The sequence below is a fragment of the Argopecten irradians genome, chromosome 12, assembly GCF_041381155.1.
Source record: "Argopecten irradians isolate NY chromosome 12, Ai_NY, whole genome shotgun sequence".
NCBI lineage: Eukaryota > Metazoa > Mollusca > Bivalvia > Pectinida > Pectinidae > Argopecten > Argopecten irradians.
In genome coordinates this window covers 14,540,141-14,562,760 of record NC_091145.1, presented here as the reverse complement: position 1 = coordinate 14,562,760, position 22,620 = coordinate 14,540,141, and the positions used below count along the sequence as shown (strand labels likewise).

Below are 22,620 nucleotides of genomic sequence, written 5' to 3'. Positions count from 1 at the left end.
TAAATCTATTTAATTCACTGTAATACATTCCTACTTCAAAAGATATTTTTAAGGAATATTCCTTTATTGACGCTAAATACTCAAAAGAAAGCACAAATCGTTTTCTTTTTATTTCCTAAATTAAATAAATTCACATTCTACGCGACTATTCGAAGTATATTCAACGTTAAGATAGAAATCAATTAAAATGCTAATGCAAGTTTGGTCCCAAACATTTATAAACAAACAATATCGGACAAGTAATAAATTTTATGAGCAATTTAATTTATTCAAATTTGTGACATGATAAAATATACAATGTGATATTAACCAATGAAAATGTACATTACAAGGATATACAATGTGATATTAACCAATGAAAATGTACATTACAAGGATTGCGTTGTTTGCGAGACCTTGTGAGACGCAATGAGTATACCTCTGGTCTACGGAACAACCACAGGGTGGACATAAATACAAAACGACGCCAGGCAAAAATACAGGTAACAAACATAACGGCTACAGAACATATAGGTAACATCATACATGTCATACATAACATCAACGTCATACCAGTGACGTCACACTGACGTCATATGGACGTCTTCCGGTTAATGTAACATCAGGTGGTCTTTATAATATACACTTAGCTTGCAAGGTCAAAGATCATCAACAGGTGACATTTCGTCATCCTGACATGCAAGTATGTCATAGTTTATGAAATACATAGCGCGGGCTCTACTGGGCTCACTTTGAGGTAACACACAACTAGGTATACAGCATAAGGGCCGTCTAAAAGTAGTGCATGTTAAAAAAATAAAAAAAATACATTGTTGGGTAACGTGCACTGGTCTTAAAAAGATGACAAGTAAAAAAACCAAACGATTCAATGAAAATCGGATGTACAGTAAAGCAGTATATAGGTAATGATGTTATTCTTTCGGAAGATAATACATGTATGAAAGTCAATCAAAACAATTCCAGAAGGCAATATATAGTCAATTGGATGGTTGGATATTTTCATGATGGTTTTCATTTTTGAAGGAATTTATACTTAATGAACTGTGGTATATCGAATGAAAAAGGACAGTGGTATATCGAATGAAAAAGGACAAAGAGTCACCTTTCGGAATATTGGAAATTCGAAATCACTACTGTAGGTAATTTAATTTGAAATAATGAATTGCACACATCCCTCATAAAAATCACCAGAAATGTGAGATTCAAGCACTAAACAATACAATGATCAACATTCAAATAATGTTAATAAATAAATTGACATTGTCTTTTTAAAAGGCCTTGCAACAATCAAGATAGTATTTTATGATTGATTCAAAGCTACTAGAATACAGGCTATCAGGTATCTTGCGCACTGTCGTGAGGAACTTTACGTCTCCCCTTGGCAATGAATAACTGTATTCTTAATGAATGCCAGAGGACTAGTTTGGGATGGGATTTCTGCCTTGCACAGAAGAACAAACCACAAAAGGCCCATCGAATCTCTGCGGATGCCCTATAATTCAAACTACACGATTCTAAGGTGTGACTTTAATGAAAAGCGTTCCAATCCTCATGAATCTAAAATGGTCGGAATATGACTCATGTCATTGGGAAGAAGTCAAGCTTCAAGAGACCTTAATGAATTCCGTCGCCAGTTCAAACACTTAATCAATAAGAGTTCACGTATAAATTTGAATTATTAGGCTTGTTTGGGTAATAACTTCTTGGACATGGTGTTTCATACACGGCGTCAGAAATACGGAGACTGGAGGGGCTTATTCCAGATACGAAGATACGCAAACCCGATTCTGAGAAACTTGGCCTTTACAAGATAACGTTTTATGAACGAATTTGTGCAAATGTTTTCTTCGTTATGTTGGTTTATCTATATCTTATCGGCTTATGTGTAAAATTTTTTCCCTGAACAATGAATTAAGATTGTCATTATGACTCTGTATTGCTGATCTTAAATATTATTGTTTCTAAATAATAATGGCACTATGTATAAGTATAGGAAAACTTCCCATATCTTGACCATGATCTACTTGTTTTACTGGAGTAGGGATATGGTTAGAGTATTTCATTGTTTAATTTTGTTTGATTGTTTTGCCTTTAGAAAGCTTAGTAAACTGTTACTGTTAAATATTCATATATCACTATTTGGTAACTTGTTGCTTTTGTCTTGTGACAGCGGGGATGCTAATTTGTTGGTGTTACCTTATCAATTCCGTCTTTGCATATTACAGAGTTAGCTCCCTTGCGGATAGGTATCGATTGTTACGTCATTATTTTGTGAGCGCAATTCACGTCGTTTTCTCCGAAACATATGACGTTACGCTCGCAAACACCTGACGTCACAATCAATACCTACCCGCAAGTGCAGATAACTCTGTAATATGCAAATTAGGAATACCAGAACTCATCATCATCCAGGGACTCTTATCTACTTGTGGTGAGTATTCGACTTCCTCTGCCTAATATAAATGGAAATTATCGAAATATACATTGATATTTTTTCTCTCAAACGAATATTTTCAAATGCTTTTCTATGCCTGTGTGAAATCGGACTGAAAATACTTTGATCTTATGACTCCGTTAAAATGAAGTTAAACAACTAAAATAGCTCTATCTATCTACAAAGAAATTTTGATTGCACGTCAATTATAGCTGTAACAATAAGGAATCTAACAGACAATACAATACTCTTATAAACACTAAAAACTTAACCCCCTTGTACGACAGCTCACTTGTCATAAACCAACTCATAACACTTCAGGACAAATGGTTTTAGGAAAACACTATACATTGTATCTTAAGCTCTTCAATGTTATTACATTTTGTGATATTCTTTTAAACAGTTATATCTAAACTAGTACACAATATGATGTATGCATTTGAAATTGAAATGACGGATGTTTTGCTTAGGTAATTCAAATGATCATATTTAAGTTACTTGTTACTGAATTACATTTGCAGCATTGTGATAGCTGTAATTGCTGATTAAATTTTGTTTATACTTTTTTCAAAGAAGTGTTCATATGAAATTTTCAATTATTTAGTTTTTGACAGTTTTCAAAGGGATAAAAAATATTGTAGCACCTCCACGAACAACCAAACCATCACCCCAATTTGTGAATTGAATAAAGTAAAAACTTTGAAAGGAAAATTTATTGCTTTTCTTGCATAAACAGAAAGAAGACAAGTCCTCTGAATCTACAGCAGCAAGTTAACCGAGCCAGTTATTTTCTACAGATGGCACAGGTAATGATTCCAAATAGGTATGTACCACCATAGAAAATGTTTGGCACAAAGAAAGCAATTCAGAAAAGAACAGAAAAATAAAAGGAAGACTTTTTAAAGTTCAGTTTTAAAAACAAATGGGATACACTTATCATATTCCTATTCTAAAACGTTTATCATTATTGGTGATGAGCACGACAACAATTACAATATCGGTTACCTCCCTTGTGTACAACACACACAATGTTGATTACCTCCCTTGTGTATGACATTTACATAATGATATTTGTTACCTCCGATCATTATGAGCCCACCTGGGCTCTGTCTTTTTTTTGTACAAAATAATAACTAACAAGTGAAAAATGGAATGACGCCAAAAGGTTTTAAAATACACGGACTCATGTAAGTCTCAGTCTGCATACAACTCTCGGACAGTTTATATATGTAAGTATTACTATGTACACAAGCTCGACTTTTACATCATACACATAGATTTCCATATCCTCCTTGCAGCCTTCGCACACATTCTCGATAGATAAAAATAACATTCACAGTGGTAATAATGAGTACATACCAAATACAACATGATTTCAATTAGCACAACCACGTGGTACAAGTCATAGCGTAATCACCATGTTCAGTACTAACACCATATTTTATACACACAGCATTGAGTAACTCAATTATCTCTAATCTATAAACAATGATAACGACTAGCAAACTCTGTGGTATAGAGCTTAGAGTAAGTAGACATTCGTATATGTTTTGACTGTTGTATTGGTAAATACATTTTATATGGCGGCCTCTCATGCGTATCGATGCTACTTAACAAGATAGTACAGCTTTATATAGCAACGACTTGTTCAATATTACACTTAAATATATTTTATAACACTGAAAAACAAACTTGAAAGAGTTATCTTCCATTACATTTTCTACTGGGCTACTGCCGTTACTTTATTTCATCGTAAAACATTTACGAAATAGTTATCTCCCCTTCTTACATTTTCACAGGGACACTGTCGCCATACTTCTTTCATTTTAATCGTGGAGCATTTTATTTACATGTATTTGTCACATGTGTCTCATATCATCATCTAACAATGGCGTTTTCTACGATTGGCACACAAATCAAAATGGCTAATTGAAAATACAACTTAACCTACAACACAGCAACAAACAAAATATATTGAAATTAATTAAAAAATAATAATTTGGTGACTAGATCTTTAATAATGTTTTGATAAATACGTATATTTCATTAAAAAAATCTTCATGGCACAATATGTAATTAGAGCAATATATCCTAAGGTAACATTCTGATCTTTCAGAGTTACTTCCCTTCGTTTCACTTTTTTGACGAAGTGAAACCAATCGAAGTATCTCCGATAAGGATGCGAAGGCAATCGCTGTCGCTTTGATTAAGATAACAATATATCTGGAGTAAACTCATATGATAGGAATAAATAAATGGTTAGCGTAAACACTTGAAGGTTTAAAAGATCATGCAGGTAAAAGAAAAGTAAAGACATCACCTGGAACATCGAGTCACTAATAACATGGCTGGTCGTACATTTTAATTTGTATCAACACTGAATAAAGACCAATTAATGGGATAACAGAAATGACGTTTTTGATATTTCTTAAGTTCAGAATGCATTGTTGAAAATTTTCACTCGCTAGCACGATATGATTTTTTCCCCTTTTTTAACATTCGTAGAATTCTAAGCGATATTTGTGTCCAATTAGATGTAATATGTTAATAAAAGTAATTTAAGGATTTAATGATAATTCAAGGACATACACGGTAGGTAGAAATGATTCACATACATGTCTTGAATTTCGAACGGCAGGAACAATATATTATTAACAATTGTTCTCAGGTGTTGTCTTGTTACAATTAAACATTGACCATGGGCATAATGATGATTCATTATACATGATCCACAAACACATCCCTATCATAGTTTGTCAATATGATACAAAATTGTAATTATATAAAAACAAACAAAAACGTCATATAAACACATATTTATATATATATAGGATCATGTTGTCTGGGTGTTTATTATTTGTCCAACTATTTACAAATTCACAACCGCGTGGAACAGAATGAGTGGTCAAATTCTGTATTTGCAAATTACAGGGTTATCTACCCTTGCGGGTAGGTTTTGACACTTTTCGGTGAAAACGAAGTGAGGTCTTCTCACAAAATGATGACGTCACAATGAATACCTACCGGCATGGGAGGTAACTCTGTAATTTGCAAAGATGGAATAACACTGTATACATATCATGGCACAAAATGAGCAGTGAGGGAATATATTATGATGGTTATACATACATTACTCATATATTCTACATGTGCCATGGAACCCTGCTCGTCTCTATTACGTGGAGATGTCGGAACAATATATTTTAGAGTACTAGCAATAGCCATTGATAAGTGTACATGCCTTTTACTAACATTCGCCGTTAAATTTGCAACATTATCCAGACATGAAAGAAAATTGGGGGAGTATAGTATATAAAGTAAAGAAAAAAATCATTTTCATTTATATTATCACAAAAAAAAACTACCGTATTTTCCAGAGTATAAGTCGCGACTTAAATATAAAATAGAGAAGTACCAAGCATCTTATCGCGACTTTAAAACAGCAATTTTATCAATATCATCTTGACTTGCAAGGTTCCACGGCAGATGTGACTCACAATGGGGTATAACTGATGAACATACTAAAATTCTCACCAATTCCATACATGAAGTACTGAGTATGTTTTGACCGGTCATATAACAATTTACATCTCATTGAAATTCATCACAGGTAAATCTTGATAAACACTACCAGCGTCATGGTATTCCACAAACAGTAATATACAAGAGTCAAATATTCTTGCAATTAGTAATACCATATTTATATAAGCACGTCGTTCATGTTATTTGTAATTGGTTTATCAAACTGGATATCCGTATTACCAAGAAAGAAATACACTTTTACTTGCTTCATTTCAAAGCTTCTTTATGGATATGTACATGAATATGTATTGATTCCTTCAACGTTAGTTTCGCGAATGCTACAGAATCACTAACGATAAGTTCAATCCTTGGTTTATTTTAAGTGCGTACCCTCAAACTAATTAAAACCAATTTAAGATTAAATCGTCATTTCAGGTCTGCAAGTGCATTCAGCACATGCAACATTGTATTTTTCCTTCTAAAATATATTACTTTATAGAAAATTGTCAATTTGGACAAGATTGTATAATTTATTTACTCTTACAATCTCAGCAGTTCATTCAATTCTAAATGATAAAAAAATCCACAGAAATATTGATAGCGAGTACAACAGTCGATACGTCGTACCGGTTTGACCTCTGTGCTACTCGGCCTATGTCACGATGCTGACCGAAGACCCTGTGTGAAGGCATATGCCAAAGTGCTTCAATTCTATCCGTATCTTCCAAACCTCTTTTAATGGTCTTCTTCATATTTCTATCAGTATTAAGTGAACATCAAAAAGCAAGAAGCATGGCTGAGTAACATATGGGAATAAATTTCGACCCAAGCATGTTATATTAGCAGGAATCAGAATTCTATTATTATGTACTTGGATACACGAATATTGATTATTTTATATATTATTTTCTGATTCCTGTACTGGGTTTTTACTCATAGCATTTGGATTGAGCCGACATATATTCGAAGGCCTGCGCAAATTGATAGTACAACTCAAAATTATTTACATATATATTTACTCGTATGGTATTGAACCAGGAAGGTGTGACCGAATTTACACATAAAATTTAGTTAAGTGGCCATGTGGAGAGAAAAGATTCATTTATTGAATTTCGAATGTTCTGTATTAATTAATGAACATGTGTTACGGATATAATAGAACTGCATCATTGTGGATATTTGGGTACTTTTCTGGGGCTTTCGCCATTGTTTTAAAACGATACCCTCATGAGTTCGGTGAATGATTTTTTTTCCAGAAAAAATCCATCTAACAGTTCAAAGACATGTGACGAGGTCTAATGCCAAAGTTCACGTGGTATTCATGGTAACCATGGGGACTGTGGACAGCTCGTTTGAAGACAAACTACAACTATCAACAACAGAAAATGTTTGACAATGTAGATTCACCTAGAACGATCACGTTTGCTCAATACGTAGATACTACTAGATTTGTTTCTCCATGGCGATCAAATTCCAAATTATGTTTTTCCTGTCATAAATTGACAAGAAAACATACATCCCTCATATTTCTCCTATTGGTGTTGGATATCTCAATGGTACAGTCTTGTAATCAGTGGTATCTGACCAACAAATAGCACGAGAGTTTCACTGGTCCCCATAACACCTTTTTTTTCTCCAGTCGCACCAGCATGTGCCAAAATAGGAAGTCATCTTTTCCTTTTACACGTTTTTGCCATACTGAAATGGTCCTTTACCTTTCATCTCCTGTCAGTATCACTGAGTGCCAACATGAGTTGTCACAACTTCTATGCTTCTGATTTAAGTAACCACGACTAAAACACTTGATCTAACATCCAAGTTCGTTTTGTCTCACATCCTAGTTTTGCTACACATAGTGCATACTCAGGCCTTTGGTGTTAACCTGAAACACTATGCATTACACTGGATCAAATACTGAGTATTTCATGAACATTTTCCATTACGGAATCACAGTTCTCCATTTTAGCACTAGAAATGGTCCATTCAGTTTGTCAAAGGGCTTAATCTCACACAAAATACCATTACGCGTTTCTCACTACATAAACTTTCTGCTTTAGAAAGTTTTGTTTTATTTTTTTCAATTTCCTGTAGTGTGGCGATGTTAGCTGAGATTAATTGAATTTCTCTCGTACGAATAAATCGTCATCCAGTTGAATCATCTATTGAAGAGTTCACATCCATTTAATTTGTATCAAGTACGGAGCACGATTACATCCAGTGCTTGTAAAATGGCCTTTTGATCACAGCATTAGGGTTTTTGTAGTGTTAGAAAGGTCAGCAAGTGCGTCTTTGATCTATTAATAGATTTATTTCATTGCACCATAAGCAAAGTCCTGGATATCGTCGATCCCCCATCCAGTGCCTCAACCAATCCATTCCGGCTGGCAATAGTTGCCAGGAGTGAGATCACTTGAATTCACACTATAATCACAGGGATACACCTAGCATTATTTCAATTTTAAACTACAAAAGTACTGATAGGTGTGTGTGACATTAAACAGAAAGGATGACTTCTCAGGTTTTTACAAAAATATTGAAATAAGAAATGTATCACAGAAACCCCTAGTGGATCACAAACAGGAATGTCAGGAAAGTCAGTATGATTTGTAAGAGAAGGGTGAAGTTTTGTGTCCGAGACGCGATACTGCCCGGTTGGTGTATACTGGCTAGTTGTCCACTGGAGGCATCGTAACTGTAGTCATTTACTCCCCCTGAAACACAGAAAGGGAGACAATTAAGACGCCATACACATTCAACAGCATCTCATCAATCAGAGTTACTTCCCTTCATTTTACTAGGTCAGCCCTACTGACGGAATGAAACAAAGGGAAGTAACTCTGCCGATTAGAAACGAGGGAACGTAACTTTAATAGATCAAAATGCTAAGTATGTACAATGTAATATAAAAATAAATATCAAGTAAGTTTTAAAATGTTGTAAAGTGTTGATTTCAGCGAATCAAAATTCAGATATGAGGCACATGGTAGAAGATATACAATGATAAGAATACTTTAGTACATAGGACTGAATAATGATTATCTGAAATAAAACTTCAGCAAGTAGACGTCCTGAGATTGAACATCAACATGAAAACAATAACATAAAGTGTAAGGAAACTTATTAGAAAAGCAGATATGGTCACAGAATAAAACACCACAGCCGACAATAAACGAGTGTCTTCCTGTCACCTGTCGTGTTTCTAATAAATAGTGAATAAAATAAATAGTAATTTTAGTAATAAAATAGTGAAGGAATCTAGAGTAACGTTTAGTCTCAAGAACTCTGAGAAGGTGGATATAACCAAGATAGGAACAACTATAAAGCTTTTTTCCACGTTGTTTGAAAGCATTCATCGTCACTATGACAAATCATTATAAGATCAAAGAATTATTTCCTTATGAAAATAAAAGCAAATATGTTCATCTGACCATACTTTCTTTTGTGTAATATCAGTCTATCGTAAAATTTATTTATCTTTCTTCAGGTAGTTTCAGCATCTGTCATATTGTTGCATTTCTCTATTGATAAATATCAGATGAATAGTTTGATACTACGGGAAATTTGAGTTGTGTAAAACATACGGTTGGAACTAGGAGGGTACTAAAAGTATTTTACTTATTCATTCAAATTTGTTATTGATAGCATACCCTATTTCAGCAATCAGAAGAAAAACTCTCAAGTTATAATCGGTATTTAGAAATCAGGAGTTGATAAATGAAGCACTTCTGTTACAAGATGTAAGATATTTTTTGTCTCGGGAAACAACCATGCTCATCAAGAGATAAGTCAAGCTATATCCAATTTTCCTACTTTACAAGAGATTGCTGTTCCACAAGAGGTGAGTGTTTGAAACGTGGTCGAAACGTGAAGTGAAAAAGGTCTGTGCTCTCAAGGAAAAATACGATTTCGTAACAACCCAAGTGATACATGTGCCACATCCCTTCTAGAAGATGCAAAAACGCTTTTCTTACACAATGATGTATGAATACAGGGTGATACAAATGTACATGAAACTACCGTTGTAGAAGATGTTACCACATTTCCCTAGCCTATGAGAAGGTGATATATGACTTTTCTCTGGTTTTGTAGCTGTGACCAGTACTCTCTTTCTGTCCTACAAGCCTACAAGGGGCGAAATGTGCTTATTTTCTATTAAAAAGGGTGTCAAACTCTTTTGTTTTGGTAGAGGTTAGAAGTAGAATTCTCCTCTTCTCTGCACCATATGTGTCAAATATGCATCTCCAGTTCTGCAAGAAGTGACAAGTGAATATCTTCTGGCTTTCAGAAGATGTAAACCAAGACTAAAACAAGTGATAAAAACAAACTATAATCCATGACGAAATAATGTTTCTCTTTGACCTCCATTGAAGTATCGATTTGCAAATGTTCAACTCAACACATACAAAACGAACTCAGTTAAAGCGTACAACTTTAAACGATGAGCAGCAACAGATATAAAAATAAAAATTCAACAGGAAAAGTAAAATGTGGCCTTTCAATACATCCATTTTTTCAACTTTTAAGTTTCGTTTTTTAGTTGATCCCACAGTTTTTACCTTTGACACTTGCGAAAATACTGCAATTAAGAGAAGCAGAAGGCATGTTGATATTCGTAAGTTAAAATATAATGAAACACTAATGTGCAGTAACTAGTGGTCACAAACACCAAGCGACATTAAAAAATAATCTGTATCACTGAAACGCTTACCTTGTGAATGAGTAGTTACTATGGAGAAAATTTTGCTATATTTTGTGGCCCCATCCCTGTTCATTGCAACTAAGCGTACATCATATTTAGTGTTGGGAAACAGACCATCGAGAGATTTCCATGATCTGCCAGCCGCGGTATCCGTGCTTTGCCAATCTGATTGTCCTTTGTAAGCAATAGGGAGAAAAGAAAACTATTCAAGTGTCTTTTATGAAGGTTATTGTAATTGTTATCAAAGAATATCTATGTACTTGTTTGATATTATTCAATTTATGAAAAAATTAACTATTCTATATCACTAAAAAATATAACTGCATTATTATTTTACAATGACTCAAATCATACTTTTCTTTCAAAATTAAAGTTTACAAGCAGACAAATTGAACACACACACACATGTGAACAATCATGCTACCTAGATTACTTCTAAGCTGTACATTCGTTATTTTAAATTTTGTCTTAAAAGCTTTAAATTAAATATTTCATCAATATTTCAATATTAGAATTTTTTTTAGAAGTATCATTTTGAAAAAAAAAAGTAATCCTTAAAAAAAAAATCAAAAAAATCAGCGAATTTGATTCTAAATCTTTTTTATGTTAAATTCTTTTGATTTCATGTAAACTTTATATAAACTATTCTATAGCTGCAACAGCATGTTTTTCGTTGTTTTTTTTCTCTTCTTAAATGACAAAACATACAGTCAACATATTTTTGACGCCAAAACAGCTCATGCATATAATATAATTTGGACTCCACGTTCTAGGGAAAATTTCGGAGGACAAATACAGGGAGGGAACTATTTTCTATTGGATACAGCTGTGATGTACGAATGGGTTTACCTTCTGTTCTGTATTCGAGAAAATATTGAATATCTTTCTCCCGATATACCATGGCTGTCCATGTGATGTTGATTCTTGTAGATTCCACGGCAGATAAAATTGGATTTGGTATAACTGGGGCTGAATGTATAGAAAAAGGCCACATTGTACTATAACAAGTAATATATAAGAATAAACGTTGTCTTCTTATGTTTGTTCACTCAGGTTTTCTGGCCAGGCTTGAGTGTCTATGAGATACCAATATCGACAACCATCACTGTACATTAAGAAGAAACCATGTCATGTTCACCAATGAGAAATAAGTAAGACACGTGACCTCTTTTACAAATCACCACATGACCATACGTCAAATACATTTTTCATTCCCATAGAATTTTTTAAAGAAAAGTTACACTTATTCTCCTTGGAATTATCATAGATAATTCTATTACCCAAGTCGAAATAATTTGCTTCCAAAAACGAATGACAATACAATTGTAAAATCATTATCATGGTATGAAGGTTTCTTTCAATCATATAACTGTTGATTCAGAATATTCTATTCCAAATCAAATCAATATTTAAACTGCAAATTGAACTTTCATGTTGAAAATCCCAAAACTAAAATCCTGATGTATGGTTTTAGAACCTAGCAGATCAACCTGAGACAATATACCATAAATCTGATATTCTGATGTAGAACCCACTTATTTCAGACTTCCTGTGATCGTAACTTAATCCCAGTGATAAAACCCAGCCAGTCTACTGTACATGCTTCATGGTGACATGGGCTTCTTGCTCAATTTCTCTAACATCAACAGAACCTTTAGGAAAAGTACAGGTGACTCCCTAAGAATCTGTACTTTTACCGACCTAATGGCTTACCAGCATTTACCTGCATATATGCATACAACAAAGAAAACGGTTTTCCCTCTTGACAAATCAACCAATACCAAACAGCACTTGCAAATTGTAAGTACTTCTAAGGGTTCCTGTAGAACAGCGGGAATTGTTTTCAGATAAAAGAAATTGAAAATAGAAGTGACATAAAAACCACACTTTTGATACTAAAAAATCTGTAAGAATCTAAATTCAGCAGACTAGCACTGTCGATAATGATGGATCAATCCCTCGTTAACAGCTATATAACATATCTAAGCTGATTGAACACGGCTCTTTCAAACTGGGCTGATTTTGACTTTGGCCAAATAAAAATCCATGAAAATGAAGTTCCAAGTCTCAATAAAAGAATCCACTATAAAACGCCCCTGTCACTGCCAAATGAGAATTAGAACGCAAAATTCAATCTGGTACATTGACTCTAACGTTTTCTTTAATCAGAAACCATCAAGTTTTTTTTCTGTATTTTTCATTGCTAATTAGGTAACCATGGTAACTAATTGTGCTGTTTACTCTAGTTCTGTCAGACTCAACAAGGACAGTAAGAGAGGAAGTGTCTTTGCTATATTATTTATTGATGGTCTAATCTGTATCGGTGCTAACGACACTGAGGAAGCCCTGGCTAATGAATGTTTGGGAGGAGGACAGATTTCAACAAAACAGTAATGGCTGCCTGAATGTCTTCCATTTTGCATCTTTGAAGACCATATTCACAGTGAATATGGTGAACGGATGACTCTTTCTGCTCTAGACACAGACTGTACTTTAAGCAGATTCATTAAACTAAATCAATAAGTAAAATAAATTTTAATAAATAACGTATGCATTTGAATAAAAAAGATGAATTTGTTAATCGATGCTGATCTACAATATTTATTCTTTAAGGGAATGCCACCAACTACAGATACAATGGTGTATAATGGTCATCATTAACTCACATTAAATTTACAACCATGTAGGAATATATCTTAGGAGTAAAGGATAATCATTTTCACTAACTTCCAAAACAGAATCCTCATCATTTCCAAACAACAACCGATCTTGAATGCTTTAAAGGCCATTAAAAAAATGTTGGATATAATTGGATTCTGAATTAAAAAGGAAAAAGGAAAGATGGATACCAACACTTGATTAAAAAATGTTTGCATTTTATCACAGAGAAAGAAAAAGACACAATAAAATTTCAATTTTTCAATGAGATCAGTTTATCAAATTTGATCACCAAATTGAATCTCCTAGCCTCAAAGTCCATTCCAGATAGGACACAATGATGTGATATGGGAGAACATATTACTTTATAAACCCTTTTTGTAAATTAAATTTCAAATGAAATGACATCAGATTCCTTTAGATAAAACTGCAGGAGTGTTCCATTGTGACAGGAGAGTTCCAAACATCGACTTGTTTATCATACGACCCCTTGTTGCCATAGAAACAGATCAAATTAGAAGTGACCAAACAATGAATGGAATTCAAGCTGGGTTCCTAGGAAAACCACGACGTTCATTCTCTAAATTCCAATGATAGGATGCTGGACAACTGATGAAGACAAAAGATAGCAGGTACAATCCACAACCAATCATCCATGCTGTTTGCATAAAAAGGTGTAATTTGCATAACAACCCACATCATTTGCATAACAACCAATTCAATTTACATAATGATGAAAGAGATTTGTGAGATTAAACAATAGAGTTTTTATGTAAATGTATTGCTGATTGGGTCAACACAAACTTGTTACACAAATCAGTATATATGACCAACATAGTTTCTTACCTGAAATGCTTTTGTCGTGGAACAATCAATTAGAAACAATTCATGAATATTTATGATCATTGATGATTCTGAATTAGCATGCCATACAATTAGAGATAAGTTACACACTGTGAGAGTTGCTGGGAAGTCTTGCATTAAGACTGAAATACATGTGACACCTGATATGTCACTGTCACTGATTATAAACAGGAACATGGAAGAGAATGCATACACTCATCCCCAAGGAATTATGCTTGAGACATATATTTATTATGTCCTTTAGTGTTTTAAGAAAGAGTTACTTCCCTTGATATACTCATATAAATATGTTAAAGTTGTAAGAGTTACTCCCCTTAAAATGAAACTTCGGTATAATTTGTATTGGAGTAACTCCATCAATATATATTATGATTACATTACATATAAAACCCGAGATCCAACAAAGATCAATCTCATTGAAAATAAAATATGTCAACCTTGAAAAAAGCTACACTTTCAAGCCTTCACAGCAATCTCAGAATACTTAGGAAACTAGCAATGTACAAGTAATATAATCAATTATATAAAGATTATTCATTTGATGCACCAAGGAAAAAATATTAATTAGATAAATCATTTTTTTAATTAACAAAGCAAATATAAATAAATAAACAGAAAATCACACATGTACAAAGGTTTTTACCACCTCTAATATTTCCGATCTTTTCCCTTTATTATTTTCATTGTACTCTTAAATATTTGAAAGCAATTATATTCTTTGAAAATTGATTTTTGAATGACAGGGAGTGGGGTGTATCAATTACTTATAAAAAAAACCTGCAAAATTACTTCTGTTTTATAGTATTATAGTCACTCAATGTAGATGAAGAGAGATTGAGGGGATGTACTGTATCAGTTGTATGTGTACTGGCAAGTAATTCATTAACTTACACATTATGTATTTTAAAGATGCTCCACCGCTGACAAATGGTATTTTTTTCACTATTAAAAACAGGAGTAGACGAATTAATATTTTTTAGTTACAAAAGTTTCTTACTTTACACCATTACCACCATTAAAAAGTTAGAGCTTCTAATTTTACTTCAAGTTAAAAATATGAAAAATAATTAATTGCATCCCGCAAAAATTCTATGGCAATATATCCTATATGGAATGAAGTACTGATTATGCATGCACCAAACGCAAAATAAATTATTTTATATCATTTTCGATGTAATTAGACATATTTATACACGATTAAACACCAATTATTGTTCAAATGATGAATATAATTTATGCTCTGTCGGCGGTGGAGCATCTTTAAAAGTAACAAATTATTAAAAGAAATAATTTAAGAATCGTGTCACAATGTATCAATGAGATGTAGTTTTAGCTTTTCATCCTTTCTAGTCAAATGTGGTACAGAATATACATTTTCAATTTTTGAAATATTAAATAAATGTATTTTAATAAAGATTAATATTAAAATAATAAATAAATTGAAAATTATTAATCTTTGCCTGCACCCATGGCATCAATGTACAGCTATCTTTAAAAGGACCTAAAATCTGTCTAGTTTGGTCAATGTCATACTAAAGAATTGAGAACAGAATATATCTCTTATCAAACTCAAAGTGGGATCTGATGCTCTTAAAGACATTTTTTATATTCCAAGTTCATTATTTGTAAGATTTAATTTTATCGAGGAAGAAACTCAAATTTATTTAATGAGATTGAAACATAATATTTTGGTAACTTTTAATGTGGTTACATGTAAAATAGGATCATCATTATTGCCCTTTTCATGACCACTGATTCTTTAAAAAAAAATTTCATTCATAAATTTTTAAATTAATTAATTAATTTATTTGTTGACATTGATGAATGCACAAGCATATTGTTGAAACCATATCAAGTCCATTAATAAAGCAGTTTTGAAAATGAATTCCAGTATACTTCAGACTAAAACTGGTAACCATGAATACCCATTTACCTTCCCAAAAGCAAAAAAAAATAAAAAACAACATAAATTAAAAAAAAAAAAAAATACAAAAATAAAAAGGTGTATTTTTAACCTGAGATAGTCATAAACAAAAAATGTATTAAAAAAATCGCAAAAAAGGGGAAAAGAAACAAGCTTTTGCAGAAATTATACAACATATTTATTTTCATGCTTGGTAGACTTACTAGAGCCATCAGCGGTTTTAACTTCCATGAAAACAGGAGATCCCCTTCCTGTCTTTGTGCGCGCCCAGACGTAAAATCTGTAGTTGTGGTTGGTTTGTAGACCCCTGATTCGGGCCCCTAACATTGACGGGTTTACAATCTGTGGTTTGAGGTTCTTCACGGGGCCATACTTATCCCCTATCACTGTTAACAAAGAAAACAATTGTATGAATAAATGAAGTTTAAATAAACACAATATCACTGTTAACAAAGAAAACAATTGTATGAATAAATGAAGTTTAAATAAACACAATATGCATATGTAAAACCATATAAATTTCATGGAGAACGGCACCTTAACCTTTTTTATTCTGTAACCAAGACCTCAAGAAGACATACATTACACCATTTCTACAGGTCTACAAGACCTGCATCCTAAATTTTGTCTGTTTGTAACAAACACAAATCAAAAATACATGTACTTATTTTTAGAGAATTGTACTCTATTTTTTCAAACCTGAACATTCATCTAGAAGACTTGCACACAGGTCCTTTTTTAATAGGCCTATCCCCCACCATTTTGAGCCTGCTTGCCACTTCCTTTTTTTCAGCAATTTAAGTCTTAAAGTCCCATAGCCCACCTTTCTGAGACCTTAACCAAACTTACATGAAAAGGACCTGCATGCTGCCCTTTTTAACAGGTCTAAATCAAATTTGCTATAACCATGATAGAAAGTTGAAAGTTAATGGTCGTGAGAAAACATCTGATTGCATAGCAATGAATTATTCATCCTTGGAGATTGTGGCGCCACATCGCTGAAGCAACATCAGTCCAAATTATACCTCTTGTATTCATTGGTTCTCTAGAATCTCTAAGGATGCAATCCTAGTCAAGCAAATGAAATTCACTAATTCAATAAGGTTGGGATCCTGGTGTATACAATAATACACTATGGGTCAATCACACCTTTCAAATGAAGTTCTGTCGTCGTGGAGACCTAAGTCACAGAGACATGAATAGCAGAGACCTTAGTCCTCGAGACGGTCACCGGGGACCCAACAAACCAAAGCGTAATCACTTAAAAGCATTTAGATCATTATGTAGTTGAAACTTTATTTCATTCTGTATAGTATAAATAATTTTACTTTCTCAAGGGACCATCACTAACCAAAGTGAAAGTATTTTACTTAAAAGCATCAGAACTAGATGTTAACACAACCCAGGAAACATGTCTTTGAACGTTAATTTGGTATTAAAAGCCAAATGTTTTGTTCCTTCAAGGGCTTTCTAGTCGACAGTGGTTTCAAAGCCAATTTCCAAATCAAATTCAAACTACTTTGCAGTGTATGTATTTTTAATGTCGTACACTAATCATACAACTCCATTTCAGTTTAATTTACTATTTGCTGACTACGGGAAACTAGAAACTTACAAGAATTCAAAAATCAATTACAAATCCCAATTTGTGATATTTTCTATTTCTGTATTAAATCAATATGTGACAGGAAATGCTAAGCTAAGACTGAAGAAATCTACACTAATCAATGCATCCACCAACTCTTCATTTGGCCGTAAAAGGCAACCTCCGCAATAATCAACTCTTTTGTAAAATGAAAATTCATAGTATGCCATTAACATGCCAGATACCATAAAAACATTTAAAGTTTGCATCAGTGTAATTTTAACAGTTTTTTTAGGGGGGCTGGAAATGCTGAAAAAAATTCTACCAGTGTAATTGTCGCATGAAAAATTGGGCAAAAAATGATGTTCAGGAAGTCCCAAAAGCGAAGATTTATTTGCAAATAGTAGCATTGAAGTTGTAACATCGTCTAAAATTTATTAAAAGTATAAAATTTCAAAATTGAGTTTCTAAATTGTGCAGTCAATGCAAATTGAATATCTTTTGGCAGCAATCGTATAGTTGTACATAAAAAAATTAAAATAAATCTGCTAAAATGACCAGTAAAACCTGCCTAATACAACTACTAAACACAAAATTATCTTTATAGACAGGTTTGACTGTATAGAATGTTTTAAAAAGTTTATAGTGAGTTTATATTGATCAGTGTGCTAACTTGATTATAAATCATTATCAGATTTATATTACTGTATTCAACCCAATAAGCGCCCAGGGCGCTTAAAAAATTCAAGCAACTCAGGGGGCACTTAATGTAGAATTATTCTACAATGTAAGACATAAATCAATTTGTAAAAGAAATTGGTTAGAAAACAAAGTTTTCATATTTTCACTGTGCATTTAATTCAAAGTAAGTGAAATTGAAGCAAAAAAAAAATAGGAGGGTTTTTTATAGGGATGGGGGGCTTTTTGGGTCGAATACAGTATAAATATTGATAGTTACCCACCTGGCTGATAGCCAATGTCGTATCCTTTTAAAATGCCGTTTGGTTCATCTGGTGGCAGCCATTTTAAAAGGATATAATTTTTTCCTCGTTTTTCCACATGGAGTTTTCGCACGGGACCAGGAACTGTGAATGGAAAAAAAAGAAAAGTTTTTTTAAAACCAGGCTTCCTTAAATCAGTTTGCTTTAATTGGCAGAAAGCAGCTTTTTTCTCACATATCGGCACATTTTGACTTGAGTTGTGTCTTAATAAATATAAATCACGGCTTTCTCATTACGGAGTCTGGCTCACATTCTCTGACCGGCCCGACTGTCAAAGTGAGGCAAGACAATTTAAAACGATTTATTTTATTTCAGGCTAATTGAATAGCCAAGCCACAGACAGGAATTAAACTAGGTGCCATCATTGCCGAAATTCAAAGATTGTTCGTTATTTGGATTTGATTTTGGTGTGTCAAGTGATTTTTATGAAAACAGAATCTGTCCGAAATAAATCAGAAACACAAAAATTTAATTCAGAAACAACATGCAATTATGATGAAGACTGAATTCATTATATAACACATAATTGTGCTGCATATTTCTTTTGATTATTCAAATAATATCTTTTGTCAATGTATTCACAAAGAATGCTATTATTTTTTCAACATAACATTTTTCACATCAGAAAAATAATCTTTCAGGAATGAAAGTTGAAAGAATTTTAAAAAGGAAAATAATCTTAAATGGTTGTAACAAAAATTGAACCTGTTCCTAACTCTTTCCTGCATGACTTATAATCAAATGAAGACATTTGAAAATGATTGCATGCACTTACCAAGATCTTTGATATTTCAAAACAAGCTGACAATAGAGCATTCTTATTGAAGTTATGTCGTTAACATTTGCGTCTTAATGTGATCTTAGCCTTTCTAATTAGCTGCGGGACAATCTCAACCTTTCAAGTTATCAGAGGTTTTCTTTCCCTTTGGCCCGTAGACAGAACGACTACAGACCTTTCCTATTTCCTCCAACAAATTATACATTATTTATTGGTACAATGATAGTACTAAGGGTAGGTTCAGAAGGCATTAGTGGATGTCTGAATGTGAGGTTTACTTTTTATATAACCTTTACATAAGTGCATGTACCTGTATAACTGGGGCCGAGTGGCCAAGTGTGTAAAGGTATTCCACGAATACCAATACACTTTGGAATCTGGATTTTAAGTTTATAACCCATATATGGGGCAGTTGCCAGGCACTAACTCTAGGTTCATTTTCCCCCCGAAGTATTCTGTGCTTCCTCCATCTCCTAAATCTTAAATGAACCTATCTGCTTACAAGTAAGACCCCTCCCCCGCACCCACATAAAGAGGTCAAAAGTGGTGGAGATGGCCTTATTTGCAGATGATCTTGAAACATATTCAGATCACAGAAAGGAAACTGTTGATTTTAAAAATATTCAGATGAACAACAGATAACAAAATGTCGCACGATTGAATTCATCCCTTGCCTGTCACTTTCAACTAAGTAATATCCACTCTGTACTTTAAAAACAAATTCCTATCTTTGTTGGTACAGTATGCTTAGTTTTTTTTTATTGTCAGACTAACCTCCTTCTGGTGTTTTAAAATCTATAGTTTGACTTGGCATTCCTGTGTAATGTCCATTCATTACAGCCACCTGGGCCCGTAATGCAGTGTAGGCAGGAAGACCGTCGATGGCCGCACGGACGTCGGGTAGCTGGTAACCCTCTGTTGTTTCTACCACCACATCTACTTCCTTCCATTTATGTCGACCTTCGCTTGATTTCCAATATCGTAACTAAAAAATAATGTTCAAAAATATCAGCTGATTCAAAGTCTTTATGATAGTAAAGGATCACACAAAGGTGTTTAAACACGATACAATATTGAGGCACTAAGGTCATATTCAAAATTGTTGGACAATGGACAAGATTCCACAAGAAGAAACCTATCGTTCGCCAGCTGAATTTTGAATTTAAAACTGTTAGAACTTCATTTAGCTACTTTTTGGTTATAAGAAGACATATTTGAATGAGTTTGAGGAAAATTTTATTTTTAAATTGCTATCATGCTGAAATGACGTAGGCATAACTCTAGCTGCAAGGTTTTTGGATTATGATGTATCAATATTACTGTTTATTGAAAGAAACATATCTAAATTTGTGCTTCGCTACCTTATTTTCTTATTGGAAATCCAAGGCAAACTAATAAATAAACCAACAAAAAAACCAACCCCAAAAACAATTGCTTTTGTATTAAATACCATTAACGAATGTATCCTCTGTTTGTGGAAATTTACAGTAATACTGACATTTATTGAAATTACCTCAAGAAATAGCCAACTACTTCAACCTTTAAATTCAATGAAAAACTGTATTTATCTGAAGCATGGATCAGTTCATTATCAACTTTAGGGGCAAAAACTAAAGGTGCAAACCTACTTCTGTTTACAGGGGAGACAAGATCAACTGTAAATTTGGCATTAAGATAAATTGTACTTAAAATGCATATTCAGTAAAAAAAAATATTTGTAGAAATAAAGTGCATTAACAGCCTGCCATAAAATGACCTGCTTTCAATTTCTACGAAATTTCTAAAGTGATAAAAAATCTAAATTACTGGTTTAAATATCACTGAGAAATTAAAGTGTGTTCAGTTTGTCACAGCTAATCCAAAACTACAATCCACCAGCTTTGTTTGGTGTTTGTGCAAATCTAAGTTATTGCAAATTCACATTTGCGATGGCAGCAATTTTCTCTCTTGGCATGGACAAGATCAGGGCATGATTCAAGGCTTGGTAAAGTGCACTGATGAATATCTCAACAGAAATTATACTTTGTCGATATTTAATTTGAAAAGTTCATTTAGCTGATGCCCTGAAATTGAACGCTATATTCTGCTGGTTTTCGTGTTGTTTTGGAGATTAATGTCTAATCCTGTTGCTGTTGGTTTTGTAACAAATCGGTAATAAATTCAGTGTTCTCTTAAATTTCGCTGTTTGGAAGCTTATTTAGACGGGAAAACGAGCGAAACCCAATCAAAAGGATGTGATCACTTTGGGTTTTGGATCAGAATATTAGGCAGATATTTGAAAACATTGACTAATTACCGTATTCAACCCAAAAACACACATTTAGTACCAGTACAATTAGAAATGGGTGTTTGTTTGAACAGAAAGACAACTTTAATGTTGGCAATGATTTCAACAATTAAAGATTGTAAATAAAATGTAAATGACAAAATAAGCTATTTATATATCTGATAAATTGTTGTGTTCTCTAAAATCTTCAATACCAAGTGTTTAAATCAGTGAAAATGTTTATCTCCTGTGAAAATCTAATGAAAACTTTCCTTTGTTTTTCTCCAGTGTATCTAATTGAGATACAATGACATGGGGATTTCACTTACTTTATATCCACGGAATTTACCGCGTATTTTTTCCTCTGATGTATCAACAGATTCCCAAATAAAATTTGCTGTATGTGCTTCTATTTTCTGGGTTGGATCAAGTCGAAAATCTTTTGGTGAAACTATAGGATCTGAAAATTAAGAAAATTCATCTTGATTATTTGTATTTATAGTTACAAACTTTGTTAAACAAGGTAAAGGTCCCTTCATTATCCATCTGGGCAGGAGATGAAGTCCGTGATAGTTTATCTGTCTTTTATATGCAGACCTTTCAGCAGCATGGCTATTTGGATATAATGCCACATTTTGGTGACAAGAAAAAGTAAGAGTTCCAAGAGAAAATCCATTGACCAATGTTTTGGCACTTATTGCTTCCTGTTGGAATCAACTTTGTAAACAAGAGGGCAAAAAAAAGTGTTAAAATGTTGGACACTTTCAACTGTACTTATACATGTAGTTACCATGGCACTTATATATAAAATAACAAGTCAGCTGTTCATCTTGCATGAACCAAGCAGAAAAACAGTATACTTACACCATATCTTGCTTTCATAAGCAAG

General features: G+C 33.2%; 1 protein-coding gene across 3 annotated transcripts in view; it reads right to left on the bottom strand.

Moving 5' to 3' along the window:
* Window positions 1–243: 243 nt before the first annotated feature.
* The window catches only part of LOC138304776 (neuroglian-like), a 284,534-nt gene continuing 262,157 nt past the window's right edge, over window positions 244–22,620 (bottom strand). For 2 of the 3 annotated variants that reach the window (XM_069245044.1, XM_069245045.1), the window contains exons 9-15: window positions 22,061–22,191; window positions 20,240–20,450; window positions 18,649–18,771; window positions 16,305–16,487; window positions 11,505–11,624; window positions 10,665–10,829; window positions 244–8,667 (exon numbers count right to left, since the gene is read on the bottom strand). In XM_069245044.1, the coding sequence (XP_069101145.1) occupies window positions 8,519–8,667; window positions 10,665–10,829; window positions 11,505–11,624; window positions 16,305–16,487; window positions 18,649–18,771; window positions 20,240–20,450; window positions 22,061–22,191 (1,082 nt within the window). In that variant the 3' untranslated portion in view covers window positions 244–8,518. The remainder of the gene's footprint in view (window positions 8,668–10,664; window positions 10,830–11,504; window positions 11,625–16,304; window positions 16,488–18,648; window positions 18,772–20,239; window positions 20,451–22,060; window positions 22,192–22,620) is intronic. The other variant, XM_069245046.1, reaches the window with a different exon arrangement.